At 42.4% G+C, this 24,759-nt stretch overlaps 1 protein-coding gene across 4 annotated transcripts in view; it reads right to left on the reverse strand.

Annotated features, from left to right (window-relative positions):
* The window catches only part of ZNF704 (zinc finger protein 704), a 102,924-nt gene that overhangs the window by 17,359 nt on the left and 60,806 nt on the right, over positions 1–24,759 (reverse strand). For all 4 annotated transcript variants that reach the window (XR_010829736.1, XR_010829735.1, XM_066993120.1 and 1 more), the window contains exons 3-8: positions 23,519–23,622; positions 19,066–19,298; positions 15,531–15,631; positions 13,113–13,374; positions 6,893–6,997; positions 1,365–1,459 (exon numbers count right to left, since the gene is read on the reverse strand). Coding sequence is in view for 2 of the 4 variants with exons in the window: in XM_066993120.1 (XP_066849221.1) it covers positions 1,365–1,459; positions 6,893–6,997; positions 13,113–13,374; positions 15,531–15,631; positions 19,066–19,298; positions 23,519–23,622 (900 nt within the window). In the remaining 2 variants the exon portion in view is untranslated. The remainder of the gene's footprint in view (positions 1–1,364; positions 1,460–6,892; positions 6,998–13,112; positions 13,375–15,530; positions 15,632–19,065; positions 19,299–23,518; positions 23,623–24,759) is intronic.

Below are 24,759 nucleotides of genomic sequence, written 5' to 3' on the forward strand. Positions count from 1 at the left end.
TACAAATACTTTGCATAGCTCCGAGCAGCAGACCTTGACTGCGAGCACACAGCAGCTATGCAAAGGAGAAGAAAAGCTACCAGCTCTGAAGATGGCAAGTCCTTGCTGCATGGTTTGCTGAGGCTGATAGATCAAAGAACACCAAGGTGATTAAAACCAAGTTTCAACCCTTGCCCTCAGCAGCAAGGCGTCCACGTGTGCTCCTTCTCCTTCCTCCCCAAAGCCAGCCAGGCAGGCGGTACCTGCCCCTAAAGCTCTAACGACCGTCATGCGTTCCATCCTGCAACATACTTAGAGTTCACACGAGAAGTTCAGAAAATGATCGAAGTAATTGCTAAAATGGAACTTTTCTATTCCACTTGTAGCAAACCTGAGGAGCGATGCTACAAGGAGAGACCCAGTGCTCATTACAGCACTGCCATCTGCCCTGGCATCCTTAAACCAAGTAAGTTTGCAGATAAAATTGTTTAATACCTGTATTAAACACTGCATGGCATACATGGGAATTGCCTGGTGACTACTCTCTTGCATACGTATGCATTGTTTTATTATTGAACATTTATTAGTGGTCAGAATCCATGAACCAGGAAGATCCCAAGTTTGGTTCAGAGCACGTGCAATGATCTGAGAGTCATGAAGAAATCGAAAAGCTTAAAATCTTCCTTTTGGTCTTTGGTTGCTTTCTAGGGTACAGTCACCTTCTAGGACTGAGAGATGAAGCGTTTCTTTACTAGAAGAAATCCAGCATTACAGTTGAATTTTTAACATAACTTTTTGAATGCTTTTTTTTTTTTTAAAGCAGACTCCAGTCAACCATCATCTTTAATGGAAGTGAACATAGCTCACATCCAGGAAGACGAGGCATAAAGCTCTGCTTTATCTAATTTATTGTAAGATATACTTTTATACATGTTTTTAACTAGAGTCAAATACCATACTGAATGAATGGTGATGAACACACAAGAGAGCCCAGCCTTTCAGGAAAAAAAGCAAAGCCATGCAATGAAGTTCAGGATGCTTCAACTGAACAGTGGGTCTGCGTAACATTGATTTACAGGAGAATTTAGATCTGCATCTGAACTCCAGATTCATCTGGCATAAGGCCTGCAGTTGTGCTTCACAGTCTGCACTTTTCATTTCTTGACAACTCATTTTCCCCCAGAACTTTACTTTTGATGCTAATGAAAAGCATAATAGGCCTAGAAGGGTTATCCTGAAGTATTTTAGCGAGAAGCTGCCTGACAACTGCAATCACAGTTGGTGCTGTAGTTTTTCTGTTTCTCTGGCCACTGACATCTTATTTACTAAATAACCTCCAAGTTGTGAAGCTGCTGGTCTGTTAGCAGGAGCTAATGGTCCCGTACCTCAAGCCAAATGCTACTCTAGGCGGTGATGAAAGAACTGTGTGGGACTGTTTCTGCTCTCCACTCCCTGCAGGACGATTATGAGTTGGTGAGACCTGTCAATACAGACAAAAAAGCTGCTTATGAACTGCATACAGGCACGAATGCAATACAAACACACCTTTAAGTCTTTGGCAATCAAACCGCTGCTCTTTGTCACAGGTAAATAGAACTATTCCCAGAAAATGTAATTAATGATACGTGGTGGCAAAGATACCCGGGAAAGGTTAGCATATAACACACAAACACAAATAAGCTGGAGGTCTCTGTACAAACACGTCCATTTTGCATTAGATACATATTAGCTCCACTTCATTTTTCTGTGCTTCTAGCCAACCCAGCAGAGTACATTGAAATACAGATCAGCATCACTTCAGGTTTTGGGAAATACAGAAAATGCATGCATTCATTTTTAAGAACTCTGAATGGCTCTTACTAAAACTTTCTCCAATGTAAGCAGAGAAAATACCTGGAAAAGCAAACTCCAGGCTGTGCTAAGATGAATACCAGCAACCCCTTATGAAACGAAGGGATTTTGCATGCTGCTCTGGTCTGTGACCTTGCACTGTTTGTGGATTCAGCCTTGGAGAAGGGGCTTTGCTGCAGGCAGTTACAATGCAGCCCCCTAGGTTCCAATGGGGGCACAAGTCAGCCCTTCTGATCCAGGCTGCTAGCAAGCCGTACTGAATTATTTCTTTTATTCTGCACTGTAAACCTTCCCAGCAGGTTTCCTCTTCTACGAATGCTCCTGAGTGCATGGCGTAGTTTGGTCTTCTGAGACTTCACAAATAAACGTGCTGCAGGAGCCTGGGAATTGGGGCCATAATTCAAGTAGCCAGATGCCATAAAGCCTGGCCTTAAATAATTCCTTGATTATTTACAGCTAGGGACTTATTTTGCTCCTGGGTGAATGCCCCAACCACCTACATCTAAAACGAGAAAAAAATGGCACTTTTGAACAATTCCATTTTGATTTGTACAGAATGCAGCAAGCTTCATCAGGTGCACACAGTCGCTGCCTACTGCATCCAGTAATTGCAGATATCATCATAGCTCCTTGTATAACCACGACTTTTCGCTCCTGCTCTCCTCAAGTCTCGTAATATCTGTCTGGAAGAACTGACCTGATTTGAGAGTAGTTATTGAATGTGCTTTGAGCATTAGTCTGTTTTATAGCTATTGCACAGTAGCAAAAAGCTATTAGAGCAGACACCCTTTCAAATTTCACTTTTGGCTGGCACCTACAGAAATTTCTGATTTAAGTGCATGGGCAGCTCACACTGCACAGGTTTAAGCCATTACCAGTATAGTGCTTCATATCTCAAAAAATTAAATAGATTTCCTCTCTCCACCTGCTTACCGTAACTCAAGTTTTATACAACCAGAGGCTACCCTGGGTCCTTCTGTCCTATCAGTCCTCACTTCTGAGTGCTGCCTGTTGGTTACTACACGCTGCCTCCCCCGTAAGCTAGGGGTTATCCAAATTGCCTCTCTCATAAATACAGACTTGCATTTTGCACAACTGAAACACACCTGGTCTTAAGGGCCCCACTTCACAACTGGAATACACATGATTACGTATGGAGTATTCATGATTATCTTGCCTTTTTGTCAGTCGTTCTCCATCAGCAGTGACTTTATATTTTCACTTCCAAAAATGCCCAAAAGCACCAGCCCCAGTGGGGAGGTGATGCTGGCTGAGTGGATTCCCAGTGGACTACTGCTGCTTGAGATCTGACAGCCAGATCTTAGCTCACTTAGTATGTGCTGCGTTGGCACTATGCACTTTCAGTTGAGATACCTGCTGCCTTTCAAAATCTACGCGTTAGACTTCTGCAGTTGCCTTTAAACAGAAAAATATCATCTCCGTCAAGACCGGTGTGAGGTTTCTTCGGCAAATCGTGCTTTATGTAAAATCATGCAGATTGACATTAACTTTCTATCCTTTATTAATCACTTCTCTTGTTTAATCAGAGAATGATTGAAACATTGAAAATGTTTCCTTGTTTTCGTATTGGCAAAGCAGTAACACTTCTCTGTTCTTTGGCACTGGTTTTTAAATATCACTGCTAACTGGTACTCAGTGTATTTCTTGGCTATTGTTGAAGAGAGAAGCATTCTGAAGGCCTCCTATGATATGAGCACATTACCCCAACTGCTTCCAAACACAGAACAGATTCGAGCAGCAATTACAATGTGCAGACAGCCTCCCCCAGCTCTCCAAGGAGGGTCTCAACACTGCGGTTACCATGGATGAGGACAGCAAGGAGGCTGAACTGCACCAACATTGGGCTTCAGTGTATTTCGATGTGCTTTGCAGCAAGTACAAACAATACCAGTTAGCTGCACTCACTTGTACACTGCGCTGAGCGCCAATTAAGAGCAGGGCCTGAGACCTCAGTCCTTGGAGGCTTTTCAACTTTGAAGTGCTGTCTGCACAGAGAATTAACGTGAAATGATATTGTTAGGAGGGAAGACTTGGAGCTTCCAGCTACAGCTCCTAGGGGAAGCTGTAGTTACAGGGAATATCTGTAAACACCAGATTACCCAAATCTCCTGCACAATCTTTTTGGGTCTTAAGAGCAGTGAGGTAAGAATCAGTATCACCCAGCAGAGACCACAGCAGAGTTCAATAATGCTTTTACAGGACTTCTGGATAAATGTGTAAGGTTAGATGCTGTGAATTCTCCCAAGCCAAAAGCAGTTGCATAATGAATCCCAACTGGTCCAGCTGTACGTACGGGTTGTTCGGAGGTGCTCAGGAAATTGCTGATAAGCACACTCACATTCACAAAGGCCTTTTGGTGCTCCTGCTGAAGACCACCCAAAAGCGAGGGCTTAAAGCAGTTTGTACTGCACCCAAGTTCCTGGGACAGCACACAGGGAGTGTTCAGTGTCATGTGAATTCAGTGCCCACAGGAATGAATGGGGAGACACCAACGGTAAGTGTCAAAAATCACCACCCAAAAAAATATTTTGAAATTTCACCTCTCTCTGGGACTGAACTGCTGACACCCAGGCCTAGGAAGGAGCCTGTGTCAAACAAGGGCTCAACAGCACTCTAAGGGGCCCGGGACAGAATTGCTCCATCCCAACCTCCCTGATAACGTGAGGAAATTTTTAGACCTGTGTGCTTTTGTAGATCTGTATCTAATTTGTTACTACTCAGTGGTTTGTCGTAGGCCAAAAAGGTATCCCTAAGACATTTTAGAAAGTGGCTGGAATAACTATTAGGGGTCAGAGAGAAAGCAATGCCTTGGACTTACTCTCTGAGGTTCCCTTGCTTGCTGCAGACACGCACCTAACCTCAGGGACCAGGTACATACAGAACTGCATGCCTGGTGCTCAGAGCACGAGTTTATGTTATGCTGGCTCTGTCACACAGGCTGCTCGCAAATAAGCCTCATGTAAGGCAGAGAAAGTCCACTATACCCTTACAGCTTTCCTGAAGGGGTTACACTCATTGCAAGGGTGGGATCTGATAGGCCCCTGCTTTTATAAGGTAATATCTAATTTACTTTGAAACAAAAGAAATGCAATTTTCATTTAATATGCAGCTTTTTAGTATCACTGTGCATTTACACCCTCACCATACATAATTTCCCACTGCAGGCAAGCCTTTAATTCTTAAATAATCTCACTGCTGACAGAATATTCAGACGTGTGAACTTAAGTTCTACCTGCCTCCCTTTTTCTTTTTGCCAAACAGCCTTATAAATGTTATTAGATACAGATATAAAAACAGTCCGTGTGGTTCCCTGAGTGGTTTATAATTCTGCTATCATCACTGCTTCCCCAGGTTTTTGTATTGGGATTATTTTTGAATTGTACTTAAACCTATGGCATCTTCACACAATTCTCAGAAAGTGATTTGGCATTTCTTGAATTCTTTTGAGCACTCTCAACTCTACAGCCACAGATCGACGTCGTTGCTCGAGCCGGTAAACTCGACACATACATGTCTAATCCTGTCCTCTTAAGTGTCTGATTTACAATGTGGCTAATTGCACTTTTAGATTCCCAACACTGCTGGCACCAATTTCTGCTACTCCACAGAAGGAGCCAGATTCGTAATTGCTCTGTATCAACCCCATTGTTGTGAAATCAAATACTTGAGGAACTTTATGGATAGCACGCTCTGTCAAGGCGCTCGTGTTCAAATTGCTGCCAGCGTGATGTCTTTCACTGTTAGTTGTTCCTTGATGGAATTTAATAAATATTCATTGGCAGAGTGCAATGTAATTGATTCAGCCACTTTCATTTTTTATCAGCCCTGCAGGATACCACAGCCTCTGCAGAAAATCTCCAAGATTTGCCAACGGTTGACAGTAAGAAGCTTTGGAGATGCGCTTGGTGAAGAAAAGGGAGGGAAATAGTATCTGTTATCACCATGCCTAATGTTCACTGTCAGGAAGAAAAAAAACTATATGGCTCTTAAATGAGCAATGTGCCTTATGCAATACACTGTAAAAAAATCATAAAGTACAATATTAAATGAAATGCTATGATATGAAGCGGCTTTATGATTAGCAAGTAATAATTTATACTGAAAAATGCTTTCCAATAAAAATTAGAATACATTATATGCATATTTATTTCTATTTGTAATACAGAAGAATTTCCATTACTTAAAGGTAGTGATTTACATTTGTTGTTGTTATTCACCATGCGAGGCCCCAGAAACCTAATCCTGTTGAAGCTTTCATAAAGGTTTTTAACTCCCCCTACAGTATTCACACCTATATTGCCTTGTGTTTAGGACTACTGGAAGGTTATGTTTAAGCAAGCATTCCATCTCCATAGTACTGTTCAGAAATTAGGCCTTGCACACTAGCTTTTTTGAAGAAAGGGTCAGAGTTGAATTTGCAATAATACTTAATTTAAAAGCTGTGAAACTGCAGTATGTAATAATAGTAAAAAGCAATATGTATTAAATGCATCTTCTGTGCAAAATTAGAGAATTTTCTGCTATCATTAGAGGCTATGTATACGTTGCCTACTAGAATCAGACTTCACACTTCATTTCAGTGTTTCCTTCAGTTGTTTTTGAAATATCCTTCATCTTCAGAGTTCGTTTAGATAACAGCCCCACTGTTGGACTCAAATTAGCCTTTTAGCTGAACCATCACCTTGCTGGTTTTCCCTCTAGTTTCACGAGCAATCTCTTAGTGGCACAAAAAGAAGCATACAGTGGCAGGCTGTGCACCTGCCAGAATGCACTTTTGTAAGTGTATAGTTTAAAAAACATATACTTTTGATCCAGTTCTCTGCTTGTAGGTACTGATGCAAAAAAAAAAGTAACTGTCCCGAATTCAACATACTGGCAAGAATGCTACAATCATGTAAATCATGTAAGCAAACTGGGGTATATATTAAATTCATTTATTTCCTGTAACTGTTACATCAAATTTACTATTATTATGAGACACTGTAAAAAAACACAAGAAGTTCTAAAACTTTTTTTTTTTTTTTTTTTGTCATTCACTTACTGGAATGCCGGTGAAGGTAACTGGAGGCGACTGCCAAGAGATGCTAAAGCTACTGCCATTAGGAGTGAATTTTGTTGACCCTGGAATGTTCACCGGAGGAGTGGCCTGTTTGAAAAGAAAATATTATTCCAGTAAAAGAACCATTCGTCTTCCAAAGCATTTCAAGGGATCTTTCACTCCTCAAAACTGTAAATCTGCAAGAGGGGAAAAAAATTTCATCGTGCTGACAGTGACAAGCATTTTACTCTGTTGCTGAGAGGGATAATCACAGATAAGCCAGTAAGGAAGGAACATGTTTATACACCACTGTTCTTAAAATCTTGTTTAGAGAGAGATGATAGCTCTTGCAAGAATCCACACAAAACCTTTACAAGCTAGATCTCATAAAAAAAAAAAAATGAAATCAAGCACCATATAAAAAAATTATTTAATAATGCCAGCCAGCAGAAAAAAAAAAAAGTATTAGAAACGATTAACCTTCCCACAGTGATAAACAAGGAAGTATTTAAACTGGTAGCAGCTGGTTTAAGCAATGGAAGATTGCCTGGAGAGTGTTTTTGGACAACAGGGTTAACAGTAAGGGTTGGCCGTTTTCCGTTCATCAGATGAATGTTCCTAAGAACCAACATAATTAAAACAGCCTTTCTTATTAAAAACAAGGAGCTGAAAATCATCCTTGGGATTCAGTAACAGCTAAAGCAAATATCTGAAGGACTCTTACAGTCCTGGGAACTCTTTCTTTCTATCCGGGTTGTAACACCCAGTAACACCCTGGGTTGTAGTCCCCAGTAATTACAGCTTACAACTGTTCAGTATCTTTCATCTTATATCTTCCTTCATCTTTTCTCACTGGGCTCTGTGTCCTCTGCAATTCCATTCCCCACTATTTTTGAATCCCTGTTTGTTTGACAGAGTCAGGAAATTTGTAACTCTGCACTTACCCTGCTTCGCAGGAGTGCGAGCAACCCCCATCAACATAGGCTTCTTTTGACTCTTGAGATTCAAGCTTTCATCACAAAAAAGGGCCCCTTGGTTTAAATTTATAAAGAATTTGCTCTTAAAAATGAGCTTTCCTTCTATCTTTCAGTTGCTTGTGCCTTACAAGAGCACAAAGCATTTATTTAAGCCGTGTTTATGTTCAAGGCTGCTGGAGTTGCCTCGCTGCTTCCCTGAACCACGACGCTGAGAAGGAGCGATGACAAACTACAGTCTGATCGTCCCCATTAAAGATAATCTTCAGAGCAAACAAGTGCTGAAGCAATCCCTTGGAGCCTCTCCAAGCAAAAGAAACCAAGACCACTGAATGACTCCATCTACTGCAGCTATGCTCTGCATGCTGCTGAGGCTGCAGACAGCTCAAAGGGAATCAATACAGACACACCGCCTTCTCGAGGAAGTACACGTCTCCTGAGCTCAGTAACATAAAAGCCTCACTGAAAGGCACTGGGAAAAACGTAGCGACTCCAGGTGGTACCTGCAGTGCTTTATCACAGCCCTATTTAAACAAGAGTGGGTGAAAATAAAATCATAGCATATCCTGAGTTGGAGGGGACCCACGAGTGTCAGAGTCCAACTCCTGGCTCCACACAGAACCACCCAAAAACCAAACCATGTGTCTGAGAGCATTGTCCAGACACTTCCTGAACTACATCAGGCTCAGTGCTGTGACCGCTGTCCCGGGGAGCTTGTCGCAGTGCCCGACCACCCTCTGGGTGCAGAACCTTTCCCTAACCCCCAGCCTGACCCTCCCCTGTCCCAGCTCCATGCCGTTCCCTCGGGTCCTGTCGCTGTCCCCAGAGAGCAGAGCTCAGCGCCTGCCCCTCCGCTCCCCTCGTGAGGGAGCTGCAGGCCGCCATGAGGCCTCCCCTCGGCCTGCTCTGCTCTGGGCTGAGCAAACCAAGGGACCTCAGCAGCTCCTCATACGTCTTACCCTCTAGACCTCTCACCATCTTTGTAGCCCTCCTTTGGACACTCCCTAATAGTTTTATGTCCTTCTTATACTGTGGCACCTCAAACTGCACACAGTGCCTGAGGTGAGACCGCAGAGCGGAGCAGGACAATCCCTTCCCTCGACCGTCTGGCGGTGCTGGGCCTGAGGCACCCCAGGGTACGGCTGGCCCTTTTGGCTACAAGGGCAAACTGTGGACTCGTACTGAGCTTACCACCAACCAAAACCCTCTGCAGCGCTGGACGCCAGCCCTAGTCCCTCAGCCCATATGTACATCCAGGATTACTCCATCCTAGGTGCAGAATCTGACACTTGCTCTTTAAATTTCATATGATTGGTGATTTCATAGCACTCAAAGTTATCAAGATCTCTCTGCAAGGCATCTCTACCCTGAAGGGAATCAACTGCTCCTCCTAAGCTAGTATCATTCACACACTTACTTAGTGTGCACTCAACTCCTGTGTTCAGGTTACTGTAACTGATGTAACCCCAGTTACTGCAACTCTTGAGCCCAACCCTTCAGCCAATTGTTCACCCACAATACTGTGTATACATCCAGCTATACACTAGAGATTTTGTCCACAAAGACACTTTAAGAGACAATATCAAAATTTTGTTAGAATCAAAAAACAAATCAAAACAAACAGAACAACAACAACAACAACAACAAAATCGGATCCAAGCTCTTCCCTTTGTCCACTATCGGGTAATCTTGCCACAAAAGTATATTAAGTTAGCGAGGCATGACTTTGCCTTCATGAACCCAACACTGGCATTGAATCATGGCAGCACTCTTGCCAGAAGGAGCTGGAGGCAGCAGGTTGGAAAGTGAGGCAGTGTCTGTGCTCAGCATCCCCTGGGATGTCAGTGCCAGCATGGCTGCTTCCTGAGGGATGCCAGTAAGACCTGCAAGCGGAATCCTAAATGCTGAAAGTACCCACCTGTAGCTACTCTGTAGATAAATTTAACAGGTACAGGCACTGGTTTCATAATGAAATGTTAAGTATGAAAAGTTTCAAATTGCTTTAATTTTCAGTTTCCTAAAATACTGCGATGCTCAACTCTTTTTTCACAGTGCCTAAATATTTACCTCAGAAATGATGAGATTTAGACAACCAATCACCTTGTTCTTTGATTCCCATAAGCGTATCTTTGCACTGTCCCTTTTTTCAGGCTAACATTTTAGACAATCTTTTCCATCAGGTAAGCAACCATAACATTAAAATGGGTTGAAGAGTTTCTATACCCATGATTTCACTTCGCTTGGAAATTTCCACCTGATTTCCAATCAAAATATATTTATGGCCAATTTATAATTAGCTACTCTTGTGCTAATGCTCTTCATGGGCAGCAATCCCCCCCTGGATGGCACCTCTTCATTCTGATCACCTTCTTTCTACCTGTTCCAGCTGAGATCATCCTTGAACGTGGGTGACCAGAACCATACTCTGGATCTCAGCTGAAGGTATATGAGGGTCTTGTACAATGGCATAAAAATTATTCATAAGAAATTTATATTTCTTACCTGAGACAACTTATAACTGTTTTTTTTCCCTTCACATCTCCACTGTTGTTGACTCACAGTCATTCTGTGCTTGCTTAATAAATAGAGATTTCCTCCTCTTGTGATTTTCTAACTACCCCAGTTTAGAGCTGAAAAATCTCATTAGTTCCTAAGGTGCAGGACTTTGCATACTCTGCCACTAAATTGCATCCAAAAATGTATTATTTTTAAGATCATCCAGTCATGTAAGCATGATCCACAAATCTCAGTACTGCTGACATCTCCTGAGTTTGTTATTATAGTACTTGTCTAGTATCAAAATGATTTAATGAAAATGCGACCAAGTCCAAATACTGCCTTTTCATACAACTCCACTAATAACATCCAACAGTCCCTTCAAAATAACTCACTGTTTTTCTCCCTTACTTCCCAGCTTCACTCCTACACTAAAATTTATCTCTAGCCAAACAAATACTGCCTATATGATTTAAGATCAAACTCTCCTCAAATCCAGAAGGATTTGTTCTATTGTACTGCTTCTTCTTTGTTGAAAAAAAGCTACCTTTTTTTTCTTGGATCTTAGGTTGTTCTAGCATAGTCTTTCTTTGGGGTTTCTCCACTGCAGTTTACTTCATTTGCTGCATTTATCTATATTTCTTCAATTATTGTTCTAGATCTTTCCTCACCCATATGACTGGGTCTGACGAAACAGTCAGGACTTGCCTGATCACTACCATTTTACTCCTTTCTTACTGCAGGTATTCTGTTTGTCATTTTCCGGTCATACTAGAAATGCAGATTAACAGATCTGTTTAGGATTCCTGCAACCCAACTTCGGATTCTGCATTTTTTTTCCTTTTATTAATAGGAATTCTGGGATAAACATTATCCAACCTCTCTTATATAAGTTTCTTGAGCTTTGAATTTTGCCTCTTCACTTCTCCCAATGAAGTAATTTCCACTTTCATGCTCTGATTCATATGAAAGATTGTCTTCATAACTATGTTCCCACTGGATACCTTTTTTTTTAAAAATTCTGATAAAAAATACAAACTTCATCAAAACTGAAGTTTAGAAATTCTGTACATTGCTCACTCCAGCAAGCAAAATGAAGGAATGATAGTGGCATTAAAGATGCTGATGTCACCTTCCCTTCTTTTTCCTTTGACACAACAGATTGGTCATATGAACGCTTAAATGGAAAAACAGGGTTTAATTCTTCCTCTTTCTGGTCAGAGTTGAATCTCCACCTTCCCTCCCAGAATTGTTTTCTGGCTGGGCTGGAAAGGACTCTAGCACAGGATCCCACTGACCTGTTCCACATAAGCTGATTCGCTGGCAAGGAAAACCTAAACATGAACTGGAGCAGGGACCCCAGTTTCTCACTTTCAACATGAGAATGCCTTTAACAGTAAGCACAGGGTCATTCCCTGTTGATGAAATGAAATATTCAAAATGCAGCAACTTGAAAAGGAGGCATCTGTAAAGCTCAGACACATGCAGGTCGATACCATAGAATACATCAGCCCAATTCCAATTCAAGCAGTTGAAACATCTGAACCATGATTTCCTTAATCAAGTGCTTTACTCAAAGTCTGGAAAAAAAAATGGAAAGGGCTGGCATATCCTCTCTCTGCTATATGAAGGAGGATTGAGCGAGTCTTCAAACTGCAGGGAAGAGTGTCATGACTGCCAATCCCAAATGCAATGAGCAGCCAGGACTTGGTGCCTCGCTCTGGGAGAGGCAGGGCTTAAAGCAGCCTGAGAAGAAAGTCCTTCTCCTAGCTGGCTTGCCCAGGTTGGTGCACTACCTGATGCAGCTCCTACCTGAGGTGCCAAACTTCCACCCAAGCTTTCCACAGTGCCTGGGAGTCCAAAATAAGCCTGTGGACTCTGGGTAGTTCCCTCTGCCCTTTAATGGGACTGTTCCAGACAAACAACAAAAGGGCTTCATCTGCACTGTGCTGCATACAAAAGTTATTGCATCTGATAAATTTAACAGAGTTCAGTTCTCTGGTACATATGCAGGTCACGGACCACACCACTTCAAAGCCTTAATTCTTCTTTTCTCATATGGTATCCAGACAAAAAAAATGTCAAATTTTAGTGCACTTTTACAATTAATGCTTTCTGTCTGAACTTAATTGGAAGTTTTTGGAACAGCACTTTGGATCTCATTGGATTTTTGCCATTCGCAAAGAATTACCTTTAAGGGTAGGAGGATACCATATACGCCTTTCCATTTTTCCTGCTCTACTTCCCATATGCAAACTGACATCTCGCACTGTACAAATAGAGGAAATGAATTGTTCCTGGCATCTGCTGGGTACTTGCCTCCAGACACAGTTTCAGCTCTGCTTGTATGGGTAACACTCTGGGAGGGATTCAGCTGACTGCATGAGATCGCTTACAGCACAGGAGGCCATGTTAGAACACGTCACCTTGGCCTTTCCTTACAGTCAGTGGAGAAAGTGGTTACAGTCAGTGAGTAGTCACTGGAACACACAGAGCAGCTCTTCTCAACCTGAAGGATATGTGGCTGGACAGACAGTACCCCAAAGTCCACTGCCTGTGGTGGGAGCATGAACAGCTAGCTCAGAAGAGGACATTAGATTTAAATGAGACAAATCTTGCTGGCTGCCCCATAAAACTTTTTAACCCCCTGAAACTAGGCTTGGCTTTTCAAAATCCAAACATAGTGATCAGACATTTGTTTCTACGTTAACGAAGTTAGTATAAGCAGTGGAACTCCCTGTCACTCGCGTTACCTGGTAAGCATGGTCCGTGTGTACGAGGTAGAGGTTGGTAGGAGCTGAGCGGCTCAGAGGTGTCATCAATTTAGTCTCAGTTTTGGCACAGGAAGTTTCGGGACGGATTGCATCTTGGGTGGGAAACGAAGGAGGAGATGCTAAAGATGGAGAGACTGGGGAAAGACTGCTTAAGCCATCGGCTACTGAGTCCGTGTTGAGCCTGATTTCTGTATAGTAAAAATCCTCCTCTCCATCACTGTAGTCAGACTCTCCTACACGTCTGTATCGAGACAAAGAATAATTGATTAAATGAAAGCAGGAATCCTAAGGCGAGTTTTAAGTCCTACATGCATGAGCAAATATATTCATACTGTTGATAAATTAATATTCCCAGTTTCAACTCTGCCTACTTGATCAGTATTCTGACCGCAGGGAAGGGGAGAGGAAAAGAAAGTCATCTAGTCTGAAGGGAAAAGAAGCAGGAATCAAAACTTTTGTTTTTTCCTCTATGTTATTCTTAACTAATTCTTTGACCTTGGACTTGATGATTAACTTCTATGCTTCCGCTTAAATATCAGTATTTGCTTCCCATTGCTAACCATTGAAGTTAACAAGAATTGCAAAGCCCTTTAACTTCATAAATGACAGAGAAACCATAGAAGGACATGTCAAGATAACAGGCATGGGCAAGATATATTTTACTAACATAACAGCAAATAATTTGTTATCTTATCATAGGTTTCTTAAATCAAATACAGTTATGGCCATGGTTCACTGTAACTTTCCTTGGCATAATAGAAAAAGCTGCTCAGTAACACTGCCACCACACAGCTCCCTCAGACACAGGCAGAGGAAGGACATGTAAGGGCTGGCTTGCCAGTGCTGGACCTTCTGGTCCTACTCTCCAGATGCAGACTTACTGAAGGGGGAGATACAAGAGGCTTAAATGTCCCTGCATCCCCTGGCACCCTCTGCTGTGTGTTACAGCACAAGTGCTGGGAGTGAAGCAGCCCAGCCAAAAGCAGCAGTTCCCAACAGGCTACGCGTTATCTCAAAGTCCCAAACCACCACTACTTTATCACATTCCCAAGCCAAATGCTATTCAGATGTAACTCACAGCTCATACATGCATATTTTTGCCCAGTCTTCCCCATGGGAAGCCTGGGAGCCCTGTGGGTCCTCCTGTGCATGCCCACATCAGGGCTGAATGCTGGACTTCTCTTTTTCCAGGCATGCACCCCAAGAGCAGCCCCTAGCTTATTTCTCAGCCTGCTTGTCCATATAACTCCATCTGTGGTCCTCTTGCTATCTCAGTGAACAGAAAGCACAGAGAGCAGGGTTTCAGCACAGTTGAAAGGCTCTGTCAAAAGTACTATCTGCTGGACCTCATTACGTTAACCACCAAAAACATCTCTCGCCCCAGTAGTTACAAGTTCCAAATTCTAGGGAAGTTCTGCTGTTTACTTTTGCCTGCCCCAGGCCATGAAAAGCATGTCCCAGCAATATACAGGACAAAGAGAAAGATTTATAACGGCGTTTATAAAGAGATTTTTTTCTGGTAACCTCACTCTTCAGAACCTCAGCCCAACAGCAATTGCTGCCACCTTTGCAAGCCCACAAGTCTCTCCAGAGCTCCATACCAGACTACACCCTCATGGTCACTTTCATTTTTAAGCACTGTTTAACAGGCTTACACAACAGATATATTCCCATACATCTCACAGGTGAAGATCATAAGAAGGGGAATAAGAAAAAAAGATTCAAAGAACACACACGTGTAAACCAACACCTAGATCCCTTTTCATTGCCCTGATTGCTTTCTCAATGACACCACAAGGCAGCACGAGGACCCCCTGTAATTATATATTCAACAGCTAGGTCACTCAGTGAATTGCACAGGAGATTTTACTTGAAAACTAAAGATCTGAAAAAAGCTTGTGTCATATAAGAGCTTTTGCTTCTAGTCCAAATAAACACAAATTAAGTTTGCAGCTTGGTTTCATTTTCGTTTTTTTTGAGTTGGTTTGAATCCGAACCAGTGCAAGCACCCAATGTGATATGAAACAAAACTGGAAAGTATTCATGCAAGACCTTGAAACCTGTCATCTTTCACATGGCTTCAGTCTGCGTGTGATGTGCAGAGAGAGCAGATATGGAGTGAAAACAATTCTCTATCAAATATTGCTGAGTTGCACTGACATTAGCGATCCACAGCTGCATCTGACCTTCTAGCAAAGTTCACAAAAGTTCAGAAAAGAAAAGTGCCTTGCTGTTGGAAAAAGTTCCTGTTCACCTTAACACACTGCTCCACAATTTCATCAGAAACCTGGGAATCTTAGAAAAGACAAGGATAGTCTGGTTCATCTCCCTGGCAAAGTGCGACGGCTTGCCTTCTACACCAAATCCTTTTGTCTTCAGAAGACACCGGTCTCTTACCCAAGGTGAACGGTCCGTATGTGTTTCTGAATCCCTGCAGCTGTGCTCAGTACCTTTCCACAGTTTTTCCACAGGCATTTGAACATCACCTTCATCGAGTTCTGAAATTTATGAGTAAAGCAACATATTCTTCTTAGTTGCACGGAAGATAGATAAAAAAAGCAACCCAAAACAAACACAGAGTTACAAAACACTGTTTTATCTGTATGCTAAATCGCTGAAGGTCTGGAGTGTCCAACTCTGAATTTGTAACACTGCAATTGGCTCTGTTGACAGTGCAATCCCACTGGACCCAACAAATTCCGGTGGAAAGCCACTGGAACAGCTTGTGCCAGAAGTTTACCTCTCTCTGCTCTTTGGCATGGCTTTTTAATTTGCAAATTCCAGTTTGTCTCCCCACAGGAGGAGGGAGACAATATAAACACTTTCTATGATTCTTTGGAGTCTTATTTTCACAGAACAACTGTGTGGATGAGGGTTTTTTCTTAAATTAAGCTCTTCCTAAAGCAAGCTTTCAGGAATATTACTGCTAATGAATTTGGCAACACAGAAAAAATACGGTGCCAGAAAGCCACAGCTTCTGCTGTGACAACATTCATCCACAAGCCGGCAAAAACTACTTTTATTACACTCTGAGGTTCCTACGACCCTTGCCTGGACAAGTGAATGAGAATTCCATCTAATTTTGTTAAATGTTTTTAACGACTATGTGTATAATCTCATTTTAATGAGATTCTTGTGCATGTATAATTTCATTAGACTGAGTTGTCATTGATTTAAAGCACGGCAGACAAGATTGTAACCACCCCCGTCTTCACTATTTTGAAGACTGGAGAAAACAAATCATCAGTTTAAAACACAGTACGTGGTAACAAACAGCACAGAAGTTACAAAAATTTACAGATGTTTTAAAAGCCAATATAACCCCCAAATGACACCAACTTTATACATTTCATATAAAGATTGTTGATAACTAAATAATTTGTGCTTCCTCAAAATCATTTTCTCTATTATAACAGAACGTATTATTAACGAAAACATGAGGAAGAGCTTCAAAATATTTTATTATTAACCTATAATTTTAGTTACATGGAAGATTAAATGAATATGCTCATGTAAAGTTCAATTAAAAAAAAAAAACAACAACAGACCAAGCATATCTTTAGAGTTAATAACATGCTTCCTTTGTATCTTGAAGAGAAATCAACTTAGCGCTTTCTTCAGTTTGGACCCTTTGGAATTGCATGCGAGTAGATGTAAGTTTCAGCATTTGCTACAAAGATAACAATTAGAATAAAGTTTTTAAAAAATCTGAGCTGATGGGCTGTTTGAAACATGAGCTGATTGTAGTAGCATGTTCTCATAGCTACCTGGCAGTCTAACAACTCCTGTTTTAAAGTACAGATGCTAGGTTCTTCAAAACCTGAGGTACTTATCATACCTTTTGTACAAAAACCTTCTACCTTGGAGTAAGTTGCACATAAATTCCCTGCATATATATATGTTTTCTTAATCTGACAATACAACTACCATTCAAATAAATACAGAACTGTTTCCTCCTAAAATTAAACATAATCTAGCAATTCTAACAGAAACATTTCTTACTTTCATAATAAAATACTGAATACTGTCATCAGCTTAAAAAAACAACAAAACACAACCAGCCACAGTGGCAAGACGAAGATCACGTTTTCCATTTACATCTTAGGAATTCTGATGTGGTGTCACGAACACCGTATGTACCTTTATGAAGACAGAGTGATTTAACATCTCTCTCTAGGGCGTTTTTAGCTTTTTTTTGTCAATGCTAGGAATTTGAAAAAAAAAAATAAAATTTTAACATTAACCAAACGAAATCTCACACAGTAGAAATATGGAACATAAACCACGCTTCCATTTCTGACCAAATTGCCTAGTAGGCTTTAAAGTTTTATTTTAGAAAATAATGGAACATTATAAGATTTGGTGGGGAACGACTACCTTAATGGAAACTTTTAAGCAATTTTCTTAGTGGAAGTGGTTGCTAACACATAATGGAAGAAGTGTTAATGAGTCAAAGTAAGGTTACCAATCACTATTTCCATGTCTATTCCTTCTGATTTTGAAGCCCTAAAGAAGAATTAACCCGAACATTTTTATTTCAGCTTCTAAATGTGTGAAGATGTACTCAGACAAAGTGCCATGCTGGTGCCAGAATCAAAGAACCACAGGAAATGCTGTTCATCTATAACATAGTTTAGCAGGTATTATTATTATTCACCTAAACTAAACATTGGCCATACAGAGCAAAATTCACGAGAACGGGAACAGATAGTGTAATATATCTGTGGTGTGTACATAAATAGAAATATTCAGACAACTTACATAACAATAACGATGGCAGCTGTAAAACCATCTGTCTAATCACAGCTGAACAATAGGAGTGATGATAATAAGCATAACTTTAACTGAAAAGTAAAAGGCAAACCAGCACACTTCTGCATTCCTGCTGCCACACAGCCCAAAATCATCTCTGCCTTTAGTTTAACAACCAGGACTAACTTCTAATTTATTATAAGAAACGTGTCCTCCAAAATATATATATTTTCCTTTTAAGGAAAAAAAAAAAAAAGGCATTCTACACCCTTCTCCCACAAACACAAGCAGAACAGTGTGGGTCAGCAAATAAGCAACTTCTGGAGCAAGAAGATAAATCTGAACACGTTTATACGATCATTAAAACTTCTTCCTGCTGGTGGTGAAGCAATTAACTGTCTCAGACTGAGCCAGAAACAAAGTCACTAGGGGAGAATAAATTGTTTTTCTCTTTCTTACAAAAAGCTCTTTTTCATCTTGCTATGTAAAACCTGTCCTGTTGTGTTGGGAGGGAAGAGAAGTTGGACTAGTGCCATCTCTTTGTTTTCTTTTTCTTCGAGAGGAGCCTGCTTGATAGCATTTTATTTATGGACTTTTTTTCTTTTTTACCCTGTGCTTTATTTAGTTTGCTTTTGCACTCCTACCAAGGATAAATTTGGCCACTGCTAATACTGGATCAAAAGCCATTGGGTTTGATCTCCCTCTCCTGTTTTCACCCCGTACGTTTGTGCAGAAAAAGGTTTGCAGTATTAAGTCAACTGACACACTGTCAGACAAACAGCACTTTCAGGGAACATGAAATATCAAGGCCATACCCAGTCTTTGTGATGACACGTAAAGGCTGCCTGTTGCATCCTGCATGCAAAGAATTTGCCACAGTGGGACAGAAATCCCTTGAATGGCCAGAGGTGACCCCTTCTGGAAACCACGTTGTTGTTTTCCGAGCAGGAGGCTCTGCAGAACCTCACCATCTGCCAGCAAATATGTGGCGCTGATGGCAGCGTGTGCAGTAGGTGAGGAGACCGCAGACACAGGGACTACGCTCAGCACCTACGTTCACTGGATGCCAAGGAGGGATATGCACACAGAGCTGCCTGGGTGACCCACTCCTTCCTCACGGCAGAGTAGGTTTACCAATGCCCCATTTGCCTACGGGTACGGAATTTAACAGGAAGCTAACCTTTCTCTTCCTAGGAATGGGTTCGTCAAAGAGAAGGTTGCTTGTTTCAGCTTCATCAATACCATCATCTGGCTGGGAAGGCGTTCGAAAAGCTTTGAAGCTGTCAGCTGACAGAGGTGGAGATGGGGTGGATGGGTTGGACTGGTCACTGGGAGCATTCCAGCTCCAGTATCCACTGCTGCTGGTACTAGAAGGCACAAATCCTCCTTCCTTCCAAGATCCATTTAGGGATTCTGTCAAGAACAACAGCCATCATCAGTATCACGTGTTTAGGGCAAAGAAGCACTTTTATCTAAGGTTTAGGTACCATGTTGGTAATTAACTGGGTGTTCAGTACAGGAAAGTGAAAGTCTTGGTCACATAGAGGACAACCACATCTATCCCAGAGCACGTGAATTACATTTGTTAATAGCCATATTCCACACTTGATTTTGTAGTTAAGAAAAAAAAGATATTTTTCTAAAAATAAATTCTGGGTCTAGAAAAATAAACTGTTCTGGAGCATAAACAGTGATAAGCACTCAGATACTGCATGCACAATTAAGGAAAAACGTTCAAATACATTCTCGACTTTAAACACCAACACACGACTGCAGCGGGGTGTAGGAGCAAGCCCCAAGCCACTGCACCACCAAGAGGAGACCCCTGGGAAGAGGATACAGGTTCTGTGCCCCAGGACACGAGCTGCATCTGCAAAAACATCATCATCATCCAAGCACTAAAACACCAAAGAAAACCGTAATTACACTCTAACTGCCTTCTCATAATCTGCCAGCTCACACACCTCTGCCTAATTTGCATCCTGGTGTAGCTGGATGCATCGTTAGGAGGATATCCCTTCTCCTTCACAAAGGTGTGCGGCTAGGCACCTGGTTTCAGACGTGGCATCCCTGGACCCCGTCCCGCCTGCTCGCTGGAGGAGCCCCTTCCTCGCTGCAGCAGCTACCCCGGTGTGAGGCAGCAAGCCTAACAACCAAACCCATAGGTTTGGCCACGCTGTGGTGGGTGGGAGTTGTCTGGGGCATGGTTTGAGACGTATTTCACGTACTGAGGTCCCCAGGAGCTAGACACTGGCACGTCACTCTTCTCTGCCCCCAAAGGGCTTTTGGCAGGAGGGGAAGGTCCAGGTCCCCAGCCAACGCATGGGCCGAGCACGCCCAGCAGTGTAATGCCGAATACCGGGGGGGGCTCTGCCTGAAGCTGCAGCTTGAACCGGGTTTGGGCACGCCTGCGGGGACGGTTTGGTGAGGTCTCTCCAGAAGTTAGGCATCAGAAGTTTTTCTCAATGGCACTGTAGGTGTCCGAGCATTGTGCAATACCCGACTTTGGAGTTGGCAAGGAAATAAAATAAATAACGTTTCTTTAACGGATAAGATCTTAAGTGTGAGGCAGGAGTCTTTTCAAGTCAGTGCCTGCATTTAAGAGTTCTGCAGAAGTCACTCCTTCATTCCTTCCCAATTTCTTACAGACAAATTTAACTAATGACATCAGCAAGAACATAATGTCTGCCACCTGCAACCAGAAGCTTAACCTCAAAATCAATTAAACGAATCATTTTTTAATTTTCTTTTACCTCTAGTTCAGTTGGTTTTGGACAAAGCCCTTAATTATTAACATCAGCTGCTCGCAAAACCTAATTCAGTGCTTCATCATGTAAGCACACGTATAAAAATACCTGCCTGCACGGGCAGTAGCCAAGTCCCTGCACTTACAGATCAGGGCCACTGGCTGTAAACCCCACTTCTCTCTGCAAAACAAAATAATCCTGTTTGAAAAAGGACACATAATTCCTGTAGCTACTAAATTAACGTATGAAAATGTAATGTTTTGGTTCATGGTTACAGCCTTCTGAATTTTCATGCGACTGTAATTGAGGTGGTTTTTGTTTCTTTTAAGTATTTGTACTTGAGTTTCCTGCCAAAGCCAAGAAGTACATCTGGTATCAACTTGTGAACTTTGCATAGTTTAAAAATTGCATTTGTTCACATAAACAAAGGAAACAGCATTCTTTCAACTACTGTTTTCTGACACATTTAAAGTAGTACTTCATATTCTCGGGTTTTACAGCTCCTCCTCACCTTACTGAGAAAGAGATTTAGATCAAGAACATTTTTAAAGTAATATATGAAAGAAAAGACTGAACTAAGTTGACAACAGGAAAAAAACAAACAAACATTGGTTCTCATTAATGCTAACAAATCTGTCGACGTTTAAAAAAATTTAAAGTTTAAAAAATTTTAAAAGGAATTTAGAATAAAAATAAACGCAACTTACTCTTACTTTGGGGCTCTTTTCACATTGCTGGAGTTGCGTGAAAGAGAACCAGACCAAATATTACTCAGCTGCAGGGAAACAGGTTAAACTCTGATCCAATTTACATGGGTGATCACCCCCAGCAATTCCAGCAAAGATCAGACTTTCATATTAATGTCAATATTATTTTCTACTTCTAGGCAGAATTCCATTTTTTAAAAGAAATGCTCCTTTAATTGCACTACTACTTACCGCCTTTTTTTTTTTTTTGGAGAGGGGGAGGGGGGGGAGGATTCATAATTACTAAATTTGTATTGCTAAGATCAGAGCCTAGCCTTGCAATACCGATTGAGTTTTAAATTATCAAATCCTTGCACTTTTATTGAAGTCTTTAATAAGCCTCCACTCAGGCAAAACTAAGATATTCAGGGAGGACGTGCCCAACAACAGCTTCAAAATCTCATCTGTGACTACTGAAAACATGCGAACTGCTTTTTCAAGCTTGTCTTCCCAGATTTCGGGAAAGATGCAAACAATCTATGTGAAGGAATATCAAAGAGCACTCAGATTGCAAAAAGAAGTATCAAACACAGCTAATAGCTACTGTTTACCTCTTAGCAATTCAAAAAGGCTTGTCTGGGAGATCTTCCCAGCCAACAGATGCCAGCTAAGGTGCACTGCGAGTCCTGACAATTGTCACCTGCTGAAGCTGGTGGAGGTGACAGAACTGCCTTGTCCCACAAGCAAGCACCCCCCAGTGACAGGGGATGCTAAGAGGGACACGTAGGTGCCTCAGACGCTCCGAATCCCTGCCTGGGACATCGGTGCACATCCACCTTCTCCTGTGGTCTCAGCTGAGCTGGAGTGGCTGCGGAATAGTTGACCACCGTGTCTTCCTTCCCTCCTGAGGGTGGGCAGCCTCCAGCCCTGCGGCAGGACAGTCATGGGGACTTCTCAGGGCTCGTCAGAGCTGTGCTAGTCTATAGACATTGCTGGCTTTAAAATATCTGGAAGGTGTGTGCAAAGCACACAGGCAGCAGCCATGGATTTTCATGGCTTGACTTCCAGCTACTCAGCCAAAGGGGCAACACTTAAATTTTCTGGAGAGAAATTAAAAACCCCATGCTACTCACATAAACATCTTTAAGCCATGACATTCCTCATAGGATAGATTTGTTTTAGGTATGACATCATTCAGGGGGTCATCCCTGATAACAGTAAGATTCGCAGAGACTACTTCCCTATTAATTTGCAATCCGCAAGTATTCCTCTCAGCACTCCACTCGTTTACAGTAGGAGAGCATTTAGTGTATATTTAACAGCTACAAGTGAGTAAGAAAAGCAAGTGTCACACAAACAATGGTGGTACATCCTCACAAGAGTGTCCTAATTTGAGATTATTCCTTAACACGTAACAGTTTTAAAAACCTCTTGTAACTCCAGTCAAGCTTGCACGCATTAATTATGATTCATTAGCAATTTCATTATTATCGCTCACATTTATTTTTATCTGTGTGCCTTCTGCTATACCATGTATAATTTGTAGTTGAGTAGCCTTGTAGCCTTTGATGGCAGACCACCAGAGCTGCACAGGGCACAGAGGAACAGGGCAGGAGCCGAGGGCCTACTCCTGCGCCGCGGAGGCAGACCTGTGTCACCGCAGGCCGCCAGCACACGGCCTCTCCACAGAGGACCGGGATCCACAAATGCTTTGCCTCATCGAAGAGTTGAGTAAAATCTGATTGCGGTGGTGTGTGGGCAAGAACAACCACCGGATTATTTACGGTGTGTGTGCAAACGCAAACAGGCTGTTTGGAAAGGCAGCGCGTCAGTGAGAGCAGAAGGTGTCCTGCGGTGCTAATTCCCCCTCTTCTTCCTGCCCACGGAGCGGCTCCAGGGGAAGGGAAGCAGTTTTTTCCTTCTTTCTGCCAGGACTGCACCCAGGACCTGTGCTCGGTGCTGTCCCAGCACACAAGGGCCACAGCCAGCTGACAGCCCCTCGCACCTTCTCCTCTGCGACTCCAGGAAATGAGCTCCCAGCACCACCGCTGGCAAACACGACACATTCTGCTCTCTTCCTCCCACACAGATAACCACACTGCATCCCTCCCCTATAGCCCGTGTACTCAGTTCCCGGGTTTGGGGCTTTTCAGCACAACCCCTCCTGGCAGCCCCTGACAGGCATTTCTCCACAGCTTACCATTGGGTCGGACAGGAGGGCTGCGAACCAAAGGGCTGGTGGATAAACTGGTTAGTACCATGGCTGCTGTTACTTTATCCATGTCCAGTTCTTCTGAAGATTTTCTGAAAAACAGTGAATAGGAGGCAGGAAACATGTCAGCAGGTGTGTATATATATATATATACATACACACACACACACCTATATATATATATTTAGTATAACAGACCAAACCCTAAGATGGCAAAGCACAGTGACCAAAGTTCTCCAAGTTTCTGCCTTCTGTCAACCTGAGCACGCCAAGTGGCTACTTCAAGCACAACAGCTGGGTGTGAATAGGAAAAGGAGTGGAAAAAGAGAACACATCTTGACAGAAAGTTGCCAGGAGTACTGCGACACTCCATTAGTTCGACTCCATTCCCTTTTCTCAGAACTTCAGCTAGTCATATGCTAAAACCAAAGTCGGTGATTAAGGTTTTTTCTTGGATGAGGACAGAGATGCAAAAGCAGGTTAATACGACCAGTAACATTAATAACCCACATTGCTCTCTGTAGGGTGAGGAAGAACTGGGAACTAGAACAAAGGGATGACATTATTTCTTTGTTGCTTCATCTTAATGCCCTTAACTCTCCTTTACTCTAACCCTCAATTTTTCCTGATCAGATTATTAACCAATTATTTAAAATCCACATACATACAAATTACGTTCCCTTCATCTATACTGTCCTTTAGTTTTAATCATCTGTTCAGCCACCACCAGCCACAAGGTAAGGGTGAGTCTACAGAAGAGGTGATGCTGAAAAGGGTGCTCTCCCACCCGACCCACAGCCACCGGCAGCAGCTGAATTAATTCGACTTATTAAATTGGCAGAAAACTGGTACAGGAAGAAAAAAATAATAAAAAAAGGAGTTTTCTGCTGGTGAAATGGGTTTAGTCAGCCCAGTGAAGGCTCAGCACCAAGCACCCAAGCCAGCGGGACAGCACCGGGTGGCTGGGAACCAGCCATACGCCGCTGCGTTGGTTCATACAGATAAGATCAACGTGTTCTGTGGGAAAAATATAAATAAATAAATAAACAAATAAATCAGGCAAGAGGCAGAAGAGAGGGATCATGTTTGTGCACTGCCTCAAAGGAAAGGCAGAGAGAGCTCCGTACACGCCAGCAGCACCCATCCAGCCACAGCATCCACAGCCCCAGGGCATGCAGAAGGGACAATAAGGGAGAGGAAGACAGGGAGCTTTCCAGGGGAGGGAGGAG

Source organism: Anser cygnoides, chromosome 2, assembly GCF_040182565.1.
Source record: "Anser cygnoides isolate HZ-2024a breed goose chromosome 2, Taihu_goose_T2T_genome, whole genome shotgun sequence".
Taxonomy (NCBI): domain Eukaryota; kingdom Metazoa; phylum Chordata; class Aves; order Anseriformes; family Anatidae; genus Anser; species Anser cygnoides.